The sequence below is a fragment of the Paramacrobiotus metropolitanus genome, unplaced genomic scaffold (assembly GCF_019649055.1).
Source record: "Paramacrobiotus metropolitanus isolate TYO unplaced genomic scaffold, Prichtersi_v1.0 Parri_scaffold0000010, whole genome shotgun sequence".
NCBI classification, from domain to species: Eukaryota; Metazoa; Tardigrada; class Eutardigrada; order Parachela; family Macrobiotidae; genus Paramacrobiotus; species Paramacrobiotus metropolitanus.
Window position 1 is genome coordinate 1,106,922 of NW_026570230.1, and position 19,790 is coordinate 1,126,711.

A 19,790-nucleotide genomic window follows, 5' to 3' on the forward strand; every position below is an offset into this window, starting at 1 on the left:
TTACTGCGGTACTGGACTTCCCACGGACTGCTGCCAATTGATATACCGCTTATACGTTTAAAATAAATATTCGATATCTACTACTATCTATACAAGTAGCCTAAGAACCAGCTTTAACGTAGAATAATATGATTATTATTAAATTTTACTATAATTATTTTGCGTTCCAGCGCCTACTGCAATCTGCACCATAACCATACGGTCCATACCTACAGAGTACGTACTGTAACCTTCACCCGTCTTTTTTTACGCATTAAATTTTTTTTTATTTACACATTTGTGGTTGTAACATTTCGATTCAATGTGCAAAACTGCATGGTAGAATCAATTCAGCAAATGTTTACGGAAACCACTTAGTAAATTCAGATAATATGAGCCATTAATATTAATGGTCTATTTTTACAGCTTCTAAACCCTTCTTTGCTTATGCAAAGGAAATTCTTGTGGGATGTGACAGTACAGACAGCCGATACAATAGCGTATCGGTATCGGCAGACGGCACTGCCGGATCCTCGACTTCAGTGTCTTCTTTGGACGAGCGTGACCGTGACCGGGACCCCGTACTGCCGCCCGGTGAGAGTCGCGACACCGGTTCTTCGAAACAGCTGGACCCGGGAATCTCCTGGTAGATGTGCTCTTCTTCCTCGGCATCCACGGTGACCTGGTGGGCGATCTTAATCTGCCGACGCCAGGAATCACTCTGCACTTTGGCAAAGGCCAGCGCTGACCGGAAGCGACTGTCAAGGTATAGCGCATGCGCCACTGGCGCCACCTTCAGCTCGAACTCCGAATTAAAGTCCACTTCGAAGAGCTGATAGGGCGGCTGCTGCATGGTACAGGCCAGGATGACGTCACACGTCTGGATGGATTCCAGTTGCAGGAACCCGCTAAAGTGCTCGTGCATTTCCGGTAGATATCCACAGACTAGCTTGACGCGACACGGAAACCGGTACCCGGCAATCAGTGTCGACATGAGATGAATACAGTCGTTATTATAGTCTTTCGGTCGTTCCGGGTCGCTGATCAGGTAGAACGTCCCGGCTGACGTTAAGGGAATGTACAATTCCTCGTGGAATGCGTTCACACATTTCAGGTATGACCTTTGTGTGAAGTCCTCGGCGGTGGATACGACGGTCTCCTCAGAACTGCAAGAATTGCCATATTCGTAGAATTTCTGCCGTCGGGTAAACAGTTTAATGATGGATTGTTTGAGGGTGGCCCGGGAGGTCATGCTGCCGGGTCCCCGCCGGATGAAGGTCGTCTGGTCGGTGAAGATGCCGACAGCGCGCAAGACCGTGCCGGAGGTAAGGATTGTGCGTTTGTAGTGGCGGTCGGAGATGCGACGGAATCCCTGTACGACGCAATTGTGGATGAGGAACGAGGAGGAGACACGGCCGGATGCTTTCATCAGGTCGTTGATCATCATGAACCGCTTGGCAGTTGACCGGCCATTTTCATCCAAAAGGGCAAACAAACCTACACAACAATAATGACGTTGTGGTGGTACAATAATATTGTTTCATGATCCTACTTTTCTTCTGTAATTTGTAATTTGTTTCGATAACATTGTACCTTTCAGTATCTTATACAATAAACCTTGTATGTTTGTTACGGATGTTTAGTATTTTTTGACCTGAAACACTACGTCGGAAGTTTTATTTTCCGCCGAAAGCAGCTTATATATCTGAGTTACTTGTGTATACCAGGAAGTTCCCTTTTTATTGTACTCTTAAACTCCTATAACTTACAAATACTTTGCGGAAATTATGAGGCAATAACTACGTCGAAACAAAATTAACTTCATAAAAAATAAAATTCAATTAATAATAAAATAATAAAATATTTTTATTTATATTGAAAGTCATTCTCACTGCTTTTGGTTGAATTCAGAAACGTAACCCGATTAATCCGATTAGCCATATAACACACATACGGTACTACTGTGAGGCTTGTTAAGACTGTCCTCTAATAATTGTTATGAATTTTCGCAAGCTTCTGTGGTGAGAAGAGACTACAAAGCACAGCTAGGGTACGTTGTACAATAGACAAGTATTGCAATAATAATAATAATAATAATTATTGATAGTAGCTTCGAATAAAATAGTAACTTAAAACCGATGTTAAAGGGAACCCAGCCACCCGGATGGAGCAGTCACACATGTCGAAAATCGATTCAATGGAATTAAAACAAGCAACGGAAGTGACTGTGCGGAGAGTGCCTCTACAGTGGCCAAATGGTTATCTTCCAACATTTTTATGAGTCGTGAAGCACGATTACATATAACACTAACGATTTGATAATGTTAAATAAATTCTGTTTCATTATATAAAATAATGTGTAAACAAAAAGACGACAGCTTTCAACAAACAACAAGTTTGATATCCTGGATTTTAGAAACTCGGAATAAAACGGGCTGCCTTAGCCTATATAAGCCGGTAAAACACTAAGATACCGAGGTGTTTCCACCTCATATACTAAATTGGAAACGATACAGAGAAGATTAGCATGGCCCCTGCGCAAGGATGACACGCAAAATCGTGAAGCGTTTCCAAATTTTTTTGATCGAATTTCTTCTTTAGCACCTTTAATATGTGTAATTAATCCCAAAATCCTAATCCCAAAATTATGAATTTTAATTTATTGATGATTGATGGCTCTCACATTTCAAGATTAATAGTGGGTTTATTTTTGGTACTCAATAAAGAGTATCTGTAGAGTGTTGATCGCAGGTTCGTCAAATTACTAGTATTACCTACAAAAATGCAGCTGAACGCTTCCAAAACATTTAATAATAAATTTTTTAATAACACTCGACGTACACGTCTGTCTACTCGATAATACAAACAGCCAGTGATCGAGATAGGTGTGGTCAGAGCCACAGAGAAAGCAGCAGCAGTGAGCAGTCGCTGTTCTTTGACCAGAAATCAAGACAATGCTACAAATTTATGCATTTTATAGAGAAGGTATATCGCAGTATGTGTTACACGAGACTGGCAAATATTTATTATGACGTTGATCGATAACGGTGATTCAGTGAATACAGTGCCCATTATATTGGATCATGCCAGATCAAAAAGTAACATTTCTGCCAAAACTGCTAATGCACTACATCCTGGCACAGGTATTATCCAATTGATGTCAGTTGCACGTGCGCTTCAACTTAATCAAAATTCTAATCGCTTGCACAATGTTTCAAATCTACTACGCATATAGTATATAATACGGTTGTTTTATTGTCGACTTGAGTTATTTACAAAAAGCTGACGTGCCTGTAGCTGAATGGATAACCAAAATGTCAGATTCAGAGTTAATATCTTTCTCACTTAATTACAGATATGCAAGTACGTTGCAAATACATTTGGAAATTCAGAAAGAACGAAATTATTCGAAATTTGATAGCCCAAAGCCTTTCGAAATTAAATACAGTGCTGGTACTTTATGAACGAGCAGTTTGCATAACAATGTACAAAAACATTTCCCCAGCTAGCCAATTTTCGTTTTTTAGATTAACAACTTCCGTTACTGCGTACCGGCACCGCAACCTTAATGACCGCGACTGACGTCACAAATGTTAAAGATTTTAAAAATATTCTTGACCGCTACGGAGTACTCGTCTGCGACTCTGCGTTCAAGTTGCGGCATCCCTGCTGCTTATCAAGCCGAAATCAGAGCGCTACCGTGTGAAGATTACAAGCTTTAAACGCTTATTACATTGACCTATTTCGTGCGAAATTATGCGGACACGCTGAGAACTGTCGCTGGACAGCACTTGTTGGGCCGCTCGATTTCTCTTATAGCCGGCTAACCAGGGTTAATTTGGCCGAGACGAATTTGGTCTTTTTGTTGCGGAAGATGTGCACTTGCAATTACTTTTTCAATGAACGATGCGTTTTCCTTTATAGGATTCACAATGGAAGCGCGAGTAATATTTACCGCATCAAAATCACACACGTACGGAAATTACCGTATAACAATATATACACAAAATTATGTTGTTTATAACGCCGGTGAAAATCGCACGAATAGAGGAAAATAACTGCTACAACTTTTCTATGGATGACTGAAACGTTCTTTATTTATTTACATAATGTCCCTACGTTAAATTTGTGGCCACGGTGTCGCGTCACCCAACACCAAAACTACCATTGTAGATAGTTTTATACTTCAAGCCGGGTTGAATTACCTCGTGTAAAACGGTTTTTTTAATTAACGCCATAAATGTGACATGTATTTTAATATGTCAGCAGGATTTTTAAAAAATGTATATTAATTTATAATTTAGAAACGATTTCAAATAAATAAGAAAAACTGCGATAATAATTACAGTACTTGGAGCGCATTCTGAAAATGGTTTGTTTATAAGTACTATGCAAGCGATATACCTTCCAAGGCAACTTTCACGAAGTGGCGCACTTGAGCTACTTGTAATATAACACACAAGATGCTAGCGTACAAAGAATCGCCAAGAGTCTGCAATCTATGAATATTTCATAAGTATATCACTTATGCACGCGCTGAAAAAGCGTAGAGAGAGAAAAATGTAGATTAAATTATGTAATCGCTTTTGCTTTTCCTCACACGGTAGACACCGGCATGCAGTGCCTGCATAAAAAGGTCAAACTCCATATTAATAACTGAATGCTCAGTGCGGTGATTTTATTTTCAAATAAACATTTGCCACTGTTTCGCCTCTAAGTGACCGGTAAGAAAACAGATCATTCCGTCTTAATGCGACAGAAAAATCCAGTTGATCTCGTTTGTTGCTCTTTGCACTTGAATCAGCGCGACTAGATATATATCGGTGATCCAACAAGTGCCCCGGTTATGCAATGGCTTTGAGAATGGGCTTAACTTAAGAATACACTTCAACAACGAGTAAGCAGTTTTTTGCTGTTCCTGTTCGGTTGTTCCTAACTTTTTGCGAAGTGAACAATCCATTTGAATAGATAGGTATATCTTCTGTAAAACATTTTTCCGAATGGTTCTCGAGCCTCCTCAATCTTTGCATTGACTGGAATGATAATCCGCAGGAAATAATAACACCGGCTGGGCCAAAAATGTCATATGGAATTTGTTTTTCATTGGAGTATTATCAAAAGATTGCTCCAGACGTATCGTAAATTCCGCGACATCATTCATTTTCATTCTTATGCAATGCGACGAAGCAAACGCCGTATGGTAAAATCAGCATGCACGAATGTTGATTAATGAGCGTGGCTACTGTGCATGTTACTTCGTTTCGAGACTAAATTAATTCCGTTGCCATCGGCTTTAATTGCGAGTCTCGTTAGTCTTCGACAGGAAAGTAAATGAAAAGGAAAGTTACTCTATTTTTTAGTTATTACAAACTTACAAGGAGCGGTGCAGTACTATTTCTTTACCGCCAAACGCTCATAAAGCGTAATAATGCCACAAGGCAATAGCGTAGTGCAATAAGGGAAAGAATACAAAAATTATCATGTGAATGAACCGCACGAATTACGTATTAGGTATAATTTTACAAGGTTTACAACGTTTTCTTATGGAAATTTCATTCAGCACCGACGGATCGTAAAACGAAGCCGAAGTGTCAAAACTGTCCTGCATTTCTGTGGCGTCAGAACTTGCTGAAAAGAAAGTCTGTATGACAAAAATTCAAGTTTCTGCTTTTGATGGAAAAGTCTCGGCTGAATAAAAAAAATCCAAGATCGCTTTGTTTTATCCAAGACTAAAGCTGGCCAAATTTAAACTCTGAAAATCTAATTTATTTTGAATTCTAGATACTTTTAACAGTCTGATCTCTCATGTAATAGCAGTAAGAATAAAAAAACTGTGACCAATTTGTTACTAAAACAGTGTTTTCATCGTATGTGAACCATGGATCAATATTGCCATTTTTCAATTTTGTACATAATAAGTGCTTAAAATTCGTTATGCAGATAGTCTGTTACAATCAGCTGCGAAAGAGAAAAAATCGGCTTTGCATACCATTTTCTCACGGCATTCAAACAACGAGCAAGAAGCATTTCCGTATTAGTAGATCAGACAAACCGCCTACGCACGCCGTAGTTGCGGGCGTGGCAAGCATGAGATTTGATATTGTTTAGTGAATGATTTACGACATATGTGCGAGTTTTTGCCTATGAAAAAAAACAACACGGTAAACAGTTTTAGGCATGATTGTTCGCTCTGAAAACCTACACGCTCGTTAAATGTAACCACCACGCAAATTTCGATCTAGCTGTCACTGTGACACTTTCGTAATGGAAAAGGAAAGTCATACACAAATTGGTTTTCCTTCTGGTAAACAACTTGGGTAATTACCCTAGGGTCGATCAGTAAATTTGCAATGCCGCGTAAAAAATAATAACAAAAATAATTTCTTGTGCATTTCGAAACGTAAAAACGATTAATTTTAAACAGTAACTGTAAAAGAATATTGAAGTTATTGTGTATACATATCCGCTGTAGCGTCTGATCGTTTGTCAACTTGTCTATAATAATAACATGCTACAGGTTTTAAAATTACGTAACGGAGATAATTTGAAGACACCCGATCGTAAAAATTTTGCTCCAAAAATACATATAGTGAAAAATGGCAGAACTGCAAACCGGTTCTCGTTTTCAACGCCATTAATTAAAAGCACAAAAGTGTTTCTACATTTTGTCGTAATGTCGTCGGCTTACTTATACAACGTCAGGCGCTGCAGTGAAACTTAAGCACATGTGCGACACATTATATCATAACACTGTAAAAGAGTAGCAATTTTCCCCTAATAAGGGTGGTTTAATGCAAAACTAGCGTATAATTATATACCTAAATTTCTTTCACACATTTTTTGTGCAGATCGTCGTTTATGCGAATAAATTAAAACACAACCATTCTGAGATAATGTACATTTGTCCGTAAAACTATAGCCCCATTAAAAAACGTTCTGCAATTTTTTCCAGCAGGGTGAAATTAATAAAATTAATTTCAACTGTTTAGCAGGTGTAAAAAGTAGCACAGGCATTTTCTTATATTACATTAATGGTATTTTTGGCAAAAACGATTTGCCGTGTATGCACAAAATATATTACGTCTAAATAACTGATAGTAAACGATTGCATGCGTTTATAAGTATGAAATTAACTACTGTGCGGCAATGCATTATACGGACCCGCGTCTTAATTGCGAACGGAAGTGCATGTTTTTGTCAACATACCTGTGTATCCTTTTGGAATGACCAGTGACATATCCCCGTACGTCTGAAAGACATCCTTGCGTTCAACACGATGCCGGTACAGCAGCCGTGCTTGAACTTTGACACTTTTGTAGGCTTTATACAGCAACAATGGCTGATAGAGATCGAGATCGGCATCCGATTCCACCCGCTCATTACAGTTGATCTTGACAATCTGCGGCAGCTGGAAGCTACTGCGCAGTTCCGCTACGGAGTAATTCTCGGGACTCCATTCCCCGGCCGGCATCTTGTCATCGAACACCATGTTCGTAAAGTATCCGTGAAGGAAAAATCCCGCTTACTGTCGATTAACGCTGTATAAGGCGCCGAAATATGAACAATTCCATTGTTGCACAATAATGGCGTGTACATACGAACACAGTCAGCAGAAGTCCATGTGGATAATTTTGTGTCCCGAAGGGGAGTTCCCTCGGCGAATGCCAATTATGCGGCTGCAAATATCAGCATAAATAAAGTATTGCAGCATATACTTGTTAACCGTCGACGCGGTATATACGACCTGTACCGACTGGAGAAATGCTGTGGTGCAGTTTTCTTAGTGATTTTTTTGACAGCAGCGCGCCAAAATAATCGCTCTTTCCATTTCACTTACTACAACCTGTTCGTGTGCCAGCGTTTGCCGTATGTGCATAAACCTTATAACACGCAACGACGGATTGGTCACTTTTAGTGCAGCCCCGTATGGTTTAGCAAGCGACTGTATATATATCGAAAAAATGAACTAAATTAAAGGAAATATGAAAAAGTTATTTGGTTACTGTAACTAATTACAAAGGTCAAATTATTCATAAAAAAAATTTAAGCGATTTTTTACTGGATGCGTTACTTCCTTATGCAACCACCACTGCACGAAATACCGGCTGGAGGGTGTTTTTTCAGTTGGTCGGATCGGCGAACAAAAAAACGCTCGATTGAGTTGGAGCTTCAGTCGGCTTGGTGCGGCACCAACGGCGATTCGCCGGGCCGTTATTTCCGCCACAATGCTGTTTTCACACAGTCGTTGGTCAGTGTAATTGGCGTTTAACATAGTTTAATTTTTCCTACAAATGATACGCGGGCGCCGTAGTCTTGTCATGCAGTGCAAAATAACATGGAATTTGCTTGGCAATGCTCTGATAGTTTTACGGTTTTATCGCGTATTATGCCGCTATCGTGCACCGGTAGTCGCGCGGACTCCGTGTGCGCGTGGCTGATAACAAAGCAATGAATGGCCGGTTTAATTTACCGATGAAACGGCGCCGTTGTGGTAATTATATTTTTTTTCCATTCCGGTGTACTGTTTTTCGGCTTTTGTGCTAACTATTACCAGAAAGCCAACGCGCGAGATCTGAATCTGCTGCGAATAGTTTTGTTGCGGTCGGTAGATAATGAAGCGGTTAATGGTTTTATATCATTAATCATTTTCAGTTACACACAATCGCATCAAACCTTATGGTTAGAACAACACAATTTCTTAATTTATACATGCATTATAAAAATAGAGCACACTGGTAATTTTAAGTACTGACACGGATTGTTACAATATCGGATAATCACAGTATTATATAATATACTTCGGGTTTCAGTCTCTCATTTAATACCCTAAAGAAAAAATGACGAATAAAATTTTATTGAAATTTTGTGTTTTTATTAATGGCAAGCATCGGTTAAAAGATGGTGCTTTTACAAAATGAATTCTAATGGAAAAAGTGAAAACATTTAAAGAAATGGAAATTGTACAAATTTTCTAAACCATCTGTTTCGTCGATACATCAACAGATACAAAAGCCGTAACTGCAGGTTCTGCTCCACCTGCGGCGCGCTGCAGCAGATACAGGAGCATACGAAGCACCAGCTTACAAGTTAGTCGAATGTTCGGTTCCGGTCGGTTAGGAATTATCTCAAGTATCGGCTAAATGCAAAAGAAGAGGGTGCACGTTTTTCTCCGTTGCAAGATTATTGGTTTTACACAACCGGCTCAACATGGAGGGAAAGTGGTATTTAGACAAACACTTGCCCATTAAATGTAACACTAACATAATTAAATGTTTCCGTCGCGGTCTAGCCTTGAAGTTTTCGGGTCACGGCGCAAAGAAGTTTGTTGCTGTCGCGCCGCAATCGATTGCGGCATAACATAACATTGCAAATTTTATTATCAAATTCAGCCAAATAAAATTTCGCACCACAAAAATGAAAGTACAAAATCATTATGTTTTTTTGTAAAAATTGTTTTAAAATATTTTAGTTAATTTTAGAACGTAAAATGTTTTTTAAATTTAAATCTCTGTCGGCGTATTAACATTTGTATTGTGCATATATGCAATACCACGTTCCTTATAGTACATATATACCCCGTTGCTCGTTATGCCCAACACGGCTTTGTGAGAAAAGTTGATTTTCGGAATTTCTTGATATCTTTTATTTTGCGAAATTTATCTGCAGATATAAAATGAAAGATATATAATAATGCTATATCGGTCTCCTCTGAGAGCGGATAATGCGAATTAATCACATAATCCGAGCCAATCGAGACACGAAAAGCCGGTCGACATAATACGGTTCTTTTCATCACAACCAGCCCCAACGTGAATTTAACATGAATTTCTACGTCAATCGCACCATCACCGTTTACATACCGACGAACGCTGTTTTTCTCCACTCATGATAGCAAATTAATCAACAAATAATTGGCGACACTATCTACATTACGCCGCAGTACCTACTCGACGGGGGCATTTTGTCTCAATTTGATTATTCAGTCAATTTGCCGGAACCGGCCGGCTAATCAGGTGGCAGTTAAATCAAATCATCATCGCAGCAACCGTTTTGACGGATTACCTGTCAACGGTGACAAAACATAACCCGAGCGCCTGTATACATATACCGGCGTAATGTCTTATGAAAGCCTTCTCTTAATAATTACGCATATGACCTTTCGTAGTAATGCTGAACCGTCGTTTGATCCCGGCGAGCATACAGTTCCTCGGCAAACAGCCCGCTTCGGTCACGCATAGACGGCAACAGAAGGTGAACAACAACAACACCCTGTCCTGCACAGTTTAAAGACCATCGCTGCCGTTAATCGAACGATTTAGATCGAAAAATGCCATCTGGTCTGTTTACACAGTATATTCGATTATTATCGTCCTTAGTTGGCCGAACCAGTTTTCTGTGTGGTCTTTGTGGTTATAACAAGCTGATCGTAAGATGTTATACCGCTTTTAATGCAATGCGATTTAGCCTTTAATAGCGGCGCAACCAATATGACATCCAACCATTACACTGGGTGACTGTTCCACAAGACTCACAATCATTCTGGTTTATTTTTACGCACACAATAAAAGAAAAGGTACAGACGATTTTATTAATTTGATCGAATACGATTCATGTCACAAAATACAACAACGAAAGTCTAGCTTGCAAATTTCGTAGCTCAGTAATGGCAATTTATTGTGAACCTAGCGTTTCCTTATAAATTACGAGTATAATCAATGCACGTGTGTGGAGTTAAACAGGCAAAACATCTAACTAGCCAAAGTTTTAAAAATTTATTTTTCTTCACAAATCTTTTGAATAAATAGTGCTGTTGAGAAGACGAGAAAATCAGTACAAGTACACAGTTGTCATGAATTCAAGGGAATCGTTTGATTAATTAACGGTTGGAACCAAACCGAACCATGATACAGGTAAACTCGATAAGATTAAAAAATGCATTTACATGCCGCAATTACATTGACGAAAAACATGACGCCAAAGCTGCAGTGGATTTAAAAAAATAAAACTTTAAAATTCGTTAAGCCTCCGTTTTGGCTTTCTCGGCAGCCGCAACAAATGCTTTGGGATCAGCCACGACTTCCTGGCTTATCTGCCACAGGCGTTTGGCCTGAACGAGATCTCGGTTGCCAATCGGCATTTCCTTGGGCGTACAGTTCTCCACGTATGATCCGGAAAGATTGTCCAGCTGCGGACTCAGTGCGGTGTATAGTACTGCAGAAGAAAACGAATTCAACATCAATTCCGATATCACGTACCGAGATTCCCAAATACAAAAGCTCAGTAAACTAACTAACTCCACTATTAATCTAAGCAGAATTCAAAAACCTCGTACAGGACGCATGCATCAAAAGTTTCTTAATGCATGACCATTTTGTAGTGAACGCCATACTGCCTAACGGGAATGTGGCAAACAAAAGCATTCCGTGTGCTGAATTAAATCTAAGTTAATACGACAATCTAAACGAATTTCTGTGTAAAACTAATAGGAAAAAATGGGTTAATCATATGTAAATGCGGTATCGGGAATACCGTTCAAAAAATTTACTATAGGCCAAATAATTTTAAGATTCAATGTTGTTAAAAATTTTACCACAATTATTTTCGGGAAATTTTCAAAAACGAATCTGTAAGAAGATGGTACGATTATAAAAGATTAAAGTTATCGGAATGCGTCAAATGTCGATGTGGTAAATGTTTAACAAACATCCAAAAAAAGAAACATGCACGTACTGGGCTGTGCGGCTTTTTCCGCCGAGGGAAATAAAAACATCAGCAGTGGCTGAAGAAGCACTTTGATAATAAAGGACTTGTCGCCGCAAACATGACGAAACACTTCGGTGTTGGAAGGTCCCGGGTTGACGGCAAAAAACCGGACCGGGAAGGCGCCGACTTGAAAGGCGGCCGAGTAAATGGTGTACAACGTAGCCAGTTTGGCTTGACGGTACACGCGATCCCGATCGTAGGACTTGACCGAGTTCAAGTCCTCCATACGCATTTCAACGGAGCCGGCCGGATACGTCACCGCGGTGACGCGAAAAGGCGAACTCCTCCCGTATTTCTCCACCAACAGGTTGGTCAGTAAGAAATGACCTATAAAAAATGTCTCAGATTAGAAAACACTTTCTTCGAAGCCTGACCAACCCGCGCACTGTCTACCAATGATTCAACGCATAGAATGACTATACAGTACGAGAATCTTTACCAAAATGACTAACTCCCATTTGTTTCTCTAATCCGTCATGCGTTTCTTCCCGGCGGTGTTTCTTCACGGTTTCCGCGGCGTTAATTAATCCTTTCAGCTGCAAATCTGTAAAAATGTTAATTAAGCATTCTGGCGCATCCGCCGTGAAAATTACAAACTAGAATTAATTTACAATATATATTTTCACTATTATCATGCTGTGCAGAGCGTGAAAGCCCTCAGAAATTAAAGGCATACACATATCTTCGTTAAATAAAATTTTGTTACAAATTTTGTTGTTAGCGATTTTCAATTGTTTTGTATTGTATTGTATTGTGTTCGTCTTTACGGAACAAAATAGACATTCAACTTGTAATTTTGTACTTGTTCTGCATTATTTTGACGAATACAGTGAGAACGTTTCAGAAAGTTTAACAATCAGTCTAAGCCGGATCATCAAAATCCAAGCCTACGAAGCCATTACTTCTTTTCTCAAATCCTGTATATATTTTATTAAAAACTGATTTAAGTAATAAAAAAACTTGTTAAAAATTATTTGGATTATTCCTGAAGCGAGGCTATTTACGGTCCAAATGTTAAGTGCATTCAACAAAATTATCCCGGAACACTCTCCAAAAATTCTAAATCAAGATTCGCCAATATTCTAAACCTGCCATTCGCTCACAAAAGAATGGAAAACCGAAAACGTACGAAATTATGCAATTAATTCTGATCGTGCGTTAAACTTTCGAGAAATTCCTTCCTCAGCGTACCTGCTGGCAGTTCATCCACAAACTTGCGGACTGATTTCAGCGATTTCAAATCCAAATCCGCGCAGTCCACATCATGGTTGGCGTACTTCGTTGAATGCATGATGTGCTGGCGAGCCTGATGACAGCGATCCTGATTCTTGGCGGCCAAAATCACTTTGGCACCTGCACACACACATAGTGACATACGTACACTGGAGGCTTCTCCCTCACCCAGGCGTGTAATTATTTTTTAAAGCCACCTCGTTTTGCCAGCTCCCTGGCGGTCTCCTTCCCGATCCCGGGATTGGTCGCGCCCGTCAGAATAAACGCCTGGCCCTTTAGCTGCAACAAACACACGCGGATAGAAAGGATTCTCCTCTAGGAACAGAAATGCAGCGGAAATGCATAACAGCTTCATCGCAGCATTGCTTACATTTTCCTCTCCCTTGTATGTGCATCCTGAGTGTTCGCTGCAAAACAAATATCTTACAGAACAGTAGACTGTGATTTTTCACAGGATAGACAACCATACGGTCGAAACAATTTATTAAAATGCTGAATTCCACGGAGATATCACATGCAAACAGCGTGCTCACTCACATATAGAAATGGTAGCCTCCAAGCGCACCAGCCAGCCCCAGTCCCACAAGCAACTTCTTCGACATAATGCTGGGTTGAACTCCAAATCAGTGCAAATTCAACTCTGGCTGAAACTGCATCCAACACGAGCAAACCACACAGATAAGCTAACTTCTTAAGAAAAGTTACTAAGAAGATGAAAATTACCAGATGGGCACTTTAAACTTAAAAACAAAAATTCAAAAGTGAACAACAGAAACTCAAAGAAGGCACGCTGGATTTTTGTGTCAAAGTCAAAAGTGCCGTATGTGCTTAGAAGTGCTTGCCCGTTTCTGCAGCTTTACTTACTGACGCCCGTGGCGGTTGACGCCTTACTCATAAATAAAACATTTCCGGTCGGCGGCGCTTTTAGGTTCCCCGTTTTCTTTATACTACGCAGCCTACGCTGTAATGTCGTATTCTGCTCATTAATTCTGGGGTACCCTGCTCAGTATAGAGTCTAATTTCCGGTGTGCAGTGTTTACTTACATCTCGCAATCCATGGATAATTAACGGGTTTACTTCATACACGCCACACATACTGTAGAGCCGATAGTGGTGCATGGAGCGGTACGTGATCGTAATTCTACATTCATTCTGCTTTTAAATCAGTAATTCAGCTTTCTGACAGATTTCCACAGTTACTGATCTGTCGAAATACAGCAGAACATTCTGTAGTCGAGTACAAAAGATCCACTTTTACACAATTCCGAATCACAGAACTTTCTTTTTGCACTGTGAGTATATAATATTTCCAACGACCAGCACAGTTCACACATATAGAATTTTGTACACAGAAAGGGCGGGGACGTGCTGACCCTTCATCTACCAGACGGCATATTTCGTTTCCGGATTCATGGCATTCTCACTGCCGATGGGCGGATTACCCACGGCGGGGGCGCACCGGTAAGCCTGGGCGAAAGTGGGAGAATTCTGCAGCGGTCCAATTACACGGTAGCGGCCTGGGCTGTGTGGTCCTGTAAAGCAAATAAAACCAATGCCGATACTCTCGTACTTGTAAATTTAATACGCTGTAGTTTAATGAATATATATTATAGTCTCACTAATAATCGTTAGTTTTCCCAGAATTAACAAGCTAACATGATGGAACAACGTACTGCTTAATTGTTTCTTCATTTCTTGTGGCGTGTAATCACTGCACCACACCTGCAAAGGTCAAGAAACAAGTTCACCACATTCTTTGTGACAAGAGGTGTGTATGCAGTTCCTAAAGAGTGAAGTATGCACATACCTGGGCGTAGCTGAGATAAAACATTTGCTCTGCAAAAATATAATAGATGTTGCAAATGAGTACGCGGCGTTATATACCGACGCATGTAAAACGGATACTGCAGTAAAACGTGGATTCTTATAGAACAAAATTATTTTACCGGGTGTGAAGTCATGGAATCCAGGGAGGCGATCTTCCGGCTTTCCCTGGCGTTTATCTTGGATGTACGCTTGATAAGCCTAAAAAGCGTACACATGAAAACAGATGTTTTCTCACAGTGAAACACTCTTTACAAGAACGTTTTTACCATAAACGATTCCTTGATGCCACCGTTGTCGGCAATGTTTTCGCCCTGATTGCCTTCGCCGTTCAATTGGCTGCCCAGGTAGCTGTAGCTAGAGTACTGCTTGACAATGCCGTCCGCTCGTTTACGGAATTCCGCTTTGGATTCCTTACTCCACCAATCGACCAGCTTGCCGTCACCATCCACTTGCGAACCTATAGTTGATTTTGTGGATTATAGCGATTACAAAGGAGGCAAATTACAAAATTCATTAAAGTTCTTGCACTTCAGATATTTTGAAGTTTAATGTACATAAAAAATTATCAGTGTATCAAAAACGTCTATGAGATCGGTACCGTGATTCTTAAGGTTACTCACCTTGGTTGTCAAAGCCGTGAGTGATTTCGTGACCGATAACAGTGCCGATGGCAGCGTAGTTCCAGAATTTGGGATAACCATGTCCTAAGAATGGAGGAGCAAGGATGCCGGAGGGGAACGCTACAAAAATATATGGTTTAAAGTTTACCCAACTTAACCGCATACGTACGCTGCTGGAAGGCGTTCATAGAAAACCTATTGTCGAAACTATGAAATAAATTTTCTAACTGCAGACACGTTTCTTACAAATAGAGTTGTAGTCTGGCATATAGAAAGCGTTAACGACAGCGGCGCCGGTAATCCAATCCGTGACCTCGTTAGGCCGGAGCAGCTTTTTGCCTTCCACATCGACCACAAAGTTTTGGGCGGTAATAAAGGTGCCCAGCAAGTCGTCCTTGACCGTGAACTATAAAAAATATATAAAATTACAACTTCGGTTATTCCATAATAGAAATACAGCACTACCATTGTCAGATAAATATACTGTGGCTTGGCACAATGCAAAGTATTACCTTACAGTTGCACAGCATCTATTGCGCAAAAGTAACTACGGTACTTAAAAACTTTTGTTGGTGACTTGCATTTGTGTGCTCCGCATTAACCGCGTTAGTGTCGTTCATAAGGTAGTCTTCGTAGGCAACCAGCGAAGTGAACTTGTTGGCCTTAGCCAAAGCCTGCGCACGCGTGTCTTCATCCATCCAGTAGGACTCCTGTCAAGTGTAAAGAAAACATTCAAAGTTGAATTTTTGACGTCCCTCACTGGCAGTTTAATTTTGCATTTTATTGCCATCATCTTCTGTTTTTTGTATCACTCCCTGTGTATCATATTACCTGAATGATCTTCTTGAAACTGTCCATCAGGAAGACGATCATCTCTTCGAGCTACAAACAGTAGTGCTGCAGTTGTCGTTGGCCAAAAGGATTCACATAAGCATATAAATCCTATTGCGTGCAATTGTATACAGTAGTGAGATGTACACAAGACCGTAATATTACAAACCGACATACCTCCTCCTTGGCTTCGCGGCGGAAATACTTTTGCACATACATACTGCCTACTGCCTTGGGCAGTTGGGCGTTGATCATATCAATGCAGGTTTCCCATCGCGGAGGCTGCGCCGTGGTGCCACTGAGGACATTTTCGAAGCGCGCGGCAACAGCCCGCACATCATCCGGCAAAACTCTTAGATACGATTCGATGACCTTAAAGCCGATATATTGGGCAAAAAATCTGTAACGGATCCCATCTTTCAGTCTAGACCATAATCCGTTTGAAGTAATAAATACTTAATTTTTGAAAACAACGTTAATTTCTGACGAAAATGTCATTCTGGTAACCTACCGTGTACTGTTTATCCTAGCTGCAAGCTCGTTGTTGAGAGCGTCATAATAATCCGGTTGTCGCACATTGACCATCAAATCGGCGTTGATTTTGTCTTGCGCCATTGGCCAGACTTTCTTGAAATACTCCACCCAGTTGTCAGCAGTCAGACCGATGGCCGTCGTGTAACCGGCAATATTTCTCAACTGCGTTGGATGCTGAAGCTTGGTTTCGTCCAGAGTCTGCTCGCGAGGCAGAGTGGCCTGTAATAATTTTTTTTTATTTTCGCTTTAAGGCATACGTGTCTAACGTCGATGTTGCCAGTTGTGTTTTACGTTAAGCTACATACGTTCATAAGAGCGGCTTCAAACTCAACGATTTCCGTGAAGATTTGATCAAAGTCTTCCGGTACGGAGGTCTCATTGTGCAGATGATTGTAGACAACACTGGCCAGCTCCATGCCATAACGCTTATATGCCTCGCGGGCGGCAATCATATCGGGATCGGTCTTGTTCAGGTAGTAATTACGCTGCAGCGCAAAGACCGGCACTTCAAAGTTGATGACGTTGTTGGCGGTGTTATTGGGGTCACCGAAGAGGACGGTGTTGAACACACCCAGCATGTTTCCCTGTCGACGGGCGTGGCTCATCAGGTTCACCAGCTGATCCGGGCTGAAATCAGGCAGGTCGCCGGTGTTGTTTTCGAAGGGCCAGTTTTCCAAGCCCATGTTAAAAGCGGTCAATTCGCGAAGCAGGGCTGTCCATGAGTCGGCATCGTTTATGAGAGCTATAAGCAAATTTTACATTATTTTTGGCTGAAGTAATGTTAAAATACGTACAAGTATATACGGTAAGTGTGTGCAAAAATTCAAAAGGTTGTCATGCACAATAAATGTGCGATAAATATCCGAACTCCGAAACACTAGCTAGCGGGTTTTTGGTGCATCGAATACAGATAATTAAACGATCACGTTGAGTCGTTGTCTTACTTGAATTTGTGCACAAATAATAGTAGTCCTGGAGTTTATCGGTTGCAGTTGATGGGTTGACGTGTCGGCTAGACCTCGTCAGCGAACCTAAAACCGTTTATTTAATTTCAGAGATAAACCTACGTGGATCGCTTAGAAATGTTATACAATCGCATCTCAGGTCTTATGCAGAACCTACGTATAATAAAACATATACGTTTGCCTCGACCGGGAGTATCGCTGATTTACATATTTACGGCTTAGCTTACGTTTCAGATTTTGATTAAGAGCCTCGTCCAGCTGATCAAAGGTGGAATAGCGAGATTTAGCGTCAGGCATAGGATGGCTAAGGTTCCAGTTTCCACAAGCGAATTCATAGAAGTCGTTACATGGATTGACGTTTCTGCGTTTAAAAACGTGTATTTGTTGCGCAAGCTATTTTAATAAATATGTATTTACTGATTATAACCGATAATACTGTGACACGGTGACATAGGTTATGCTTAATTTGGTCATTGCTGTCGTTGTAAGATTAAAAAACCAATAATTATTTTACCTGTTCATATTGGTAACCAAAGTGCCCGCTGTAAAACAAATAATAGGTTGTAGTGAATAATACTCGCAAATGAATTTTCTTAGCTCGTACTGAGCATTTGTAAGCACATTATTTATGAACGAATATAACTTAAAATACCTTTATTCTGTACTAAACAGTATTTGGTAAAGTATAATTTTGGTATACATGTAAAACTGTGACAATACAGCTTGACTGACCTGCATGTACGCATTCTGGTGTCAGACAAACCCTGATGCTTCGGTCCACTTTTCCCTCATTCGGATCTGGAAATAAACAGCTAGTAAGATCAGGTACAGTTACACTATATTTTTATTTTTAACTACTCCTACCGTGACAGCAAAAAGCAGTTACAAGAAGTAATCCTGACATACCTCTGGTCACTTCCTGGACGTACAGGACAATGAAGGCAATGGACAAGGCCAGCAAGACGACAATAGTCCCCGCAATATATCGGCTGGCATTGGACTTCCTTTTTGTGGTATCAATGATCCTGACAAAGTCACAGAATTATTTTACAGGTTCCGTAGTCATCTTGTCTTACTCTATAAAATCAGTTATTAAAACAGTAAAGTATTTCTATGTACTTACAGCTCTTGGCTTTCGTTCCGTTTCTGCACGGTGATGGTCATTTTTGCGGTGTTTTGTAAAGAACCCAGTCAATTAATTACAAAACCAAACGAAAATGAGTTGGGCTACTCCCGGAAGAGCTAATGCTGATAGGATTCCGTTGTAGCAGTCAAAACGGAATAAGGAGGGCAGGTACAGGCATGTGCGTGATTGTCATAATCCGAGCGATTTTACAACACTCATTTCACCGATAACAACGACAATTATTTGTTTGTCGCTTATCCGATAATTATATAGTGAATTAATGGAGGCGATAACGAAACAGATTAATGGAACAAGTTAGTACCTGCCTGATAACGATTACCTTTTCTACTCACTAGCGAAACCAATCACGCAATTTTCGCTGTATATTAAGACTAGATTCTCTCTTTATGTCTGTACATACATATACAAATATCGTTGTGCGATAACAACGGTATATTATAATTGGTGCTTATATTGCATAGCTTTTATAAGTAGCTCAGTAGATTTGATTCTGTCGCTTTTCGTACACCGTTAACGGCATAATTATCTTCTGTCGTGTAAATGTGGTAAAAATATTCATTTTGTCAGACAATTTAAAATGCAGTCTTGTCCATCATTTGTCAAGATGAAAAGTAACCTGTCATCTTTAACTCGTATTCTTGGACCAAACCTTATGGTTAACTAGGGCAATAAAGTCTGATCATCGTATGTTCCCGTCCGCTAAAACAATAGTAACAAGCAAATTGCCGCAAAAATTATTACCTTGTACCTTAAGTTTGGGTCACAAGCAAAATAAAAATAACCGGTTTCATTGTTCGCGTTTATAGTCATGTTACGAATAACTTCAGTGAAAATGTGAAAAACAGATGCCGTACTGCCACGTGCTCGAACAACAATACTGCAGAAACAATG

General features: G+C 40.2%; 3 protein-coding genes and 1 non-coding gene across 4 annotated transcripts; 1 reads left to right on the top strand and 3 right to left on the bottom strand.

The window, feature by feature from the left end:
* Positions 1 to 244: 244 nt before the first annotated feature.
* On the bottom strand, positions 245 to 7,817 carry LOC129583271 (uncharacterized). Its single transcript, XM_055475018.1, has 2 exons — positions 7,186 to 7,817; positions 245 to 1,476 (listed from the first exon to the last, which is right to left on the bottom strand). The coding sequence occupies exons 1-2, from the start codon at positions 7,466 to 7,468 to the stop codon at positions 425 to 427; spliced, it is 1,335 nt and encodes a 444-aa protein (XP_055330993.1). The 5' UTR covers positions 7,469 to 7,817; the 3' UTR covers positions 245 to 424.
* Positions 2,455 to 2,558, top strand: LOC129583497 (U6 spliceosomal RNA). The gene has a single exon (XR_008689789.1). It is a non-coding gene; the product is annotated as a U6 spliceosomal RNA (small nuclear RNA).
* Positions 7,818 to 10,833: 3,016 nt separating the features above from the next.
* LOC129583316 (retinol dehydrogenase 13-like) lies at positions 10,834 to 13,850 on the bottom strand. The gene is made up of 7 exons (XM_055475081.1): positions 13,513 to 13,850; positions 13,346 to 13,382; positions 13,173 to 13,254; positions 12,934 to 13,095; positions 12,182 to 12,286; positions 11,710 to 12,069; positions 10,834 to 11,190 (listed from the first exon to the last, which is right to left on the bottom strand). Exons 1-7 carry the CDS (start codon positions 13,575 to 13,577, stop codon positions 10,997 to 10,999), a joined length of 1,005 nt encoding a protein of 334 aa, XP_055331056.1. The 5' UTR covers positions 13,578 to 13,850; the 3' UTR covers positions 10,834 to 10,996.
* A 258-nt stretch (positions 13,851 to 14,108) lies between these two features.
* Positions 14,109 to 19,040, bottom strand: LOC129583228 (neprilysin-11-like). Its single transcript, XM_055474935.1, has 18 exons — positions 18,876 to 19,040; positions 18,659 to 18,777; positions 18,485 to 18,550; positions 18,267 to 18,294; positions 17,980 to 18,113; positions 17,732 to 17,818; positions 17,093 to 17,529; positions 16,765 to 17,006; positions 16,431 to 16,653; positions 16,254 to 16,304; positions 16,004 to 16,132; positions 15,669 to 15,828; positions 15,423 to 15,542; positions 15,069 to 15,259; positions 14,922 to 15,000; positions 14,783 to 14,811; positions 14,649 to 14,697; positions 14,109 to 14,507 (listed from the first exon to the last, which is right to left on the bottom strand). The coding sequence occupies exons 1-18, from the start codon at positions 18,914 to 18,916 to the stop codon at positions 14,356 to 14,358; spliced, it is 2,337 nt and encodes a 778-aa protein (XP_055330910.1). The 5' UTR covers positions 18,917 to 19,040; the 3' UTR covers positions 14,109 to 14,355.
* Between the last annotated feature and the right edge of the window lie 750 nt (positions 19,041 to 19,790).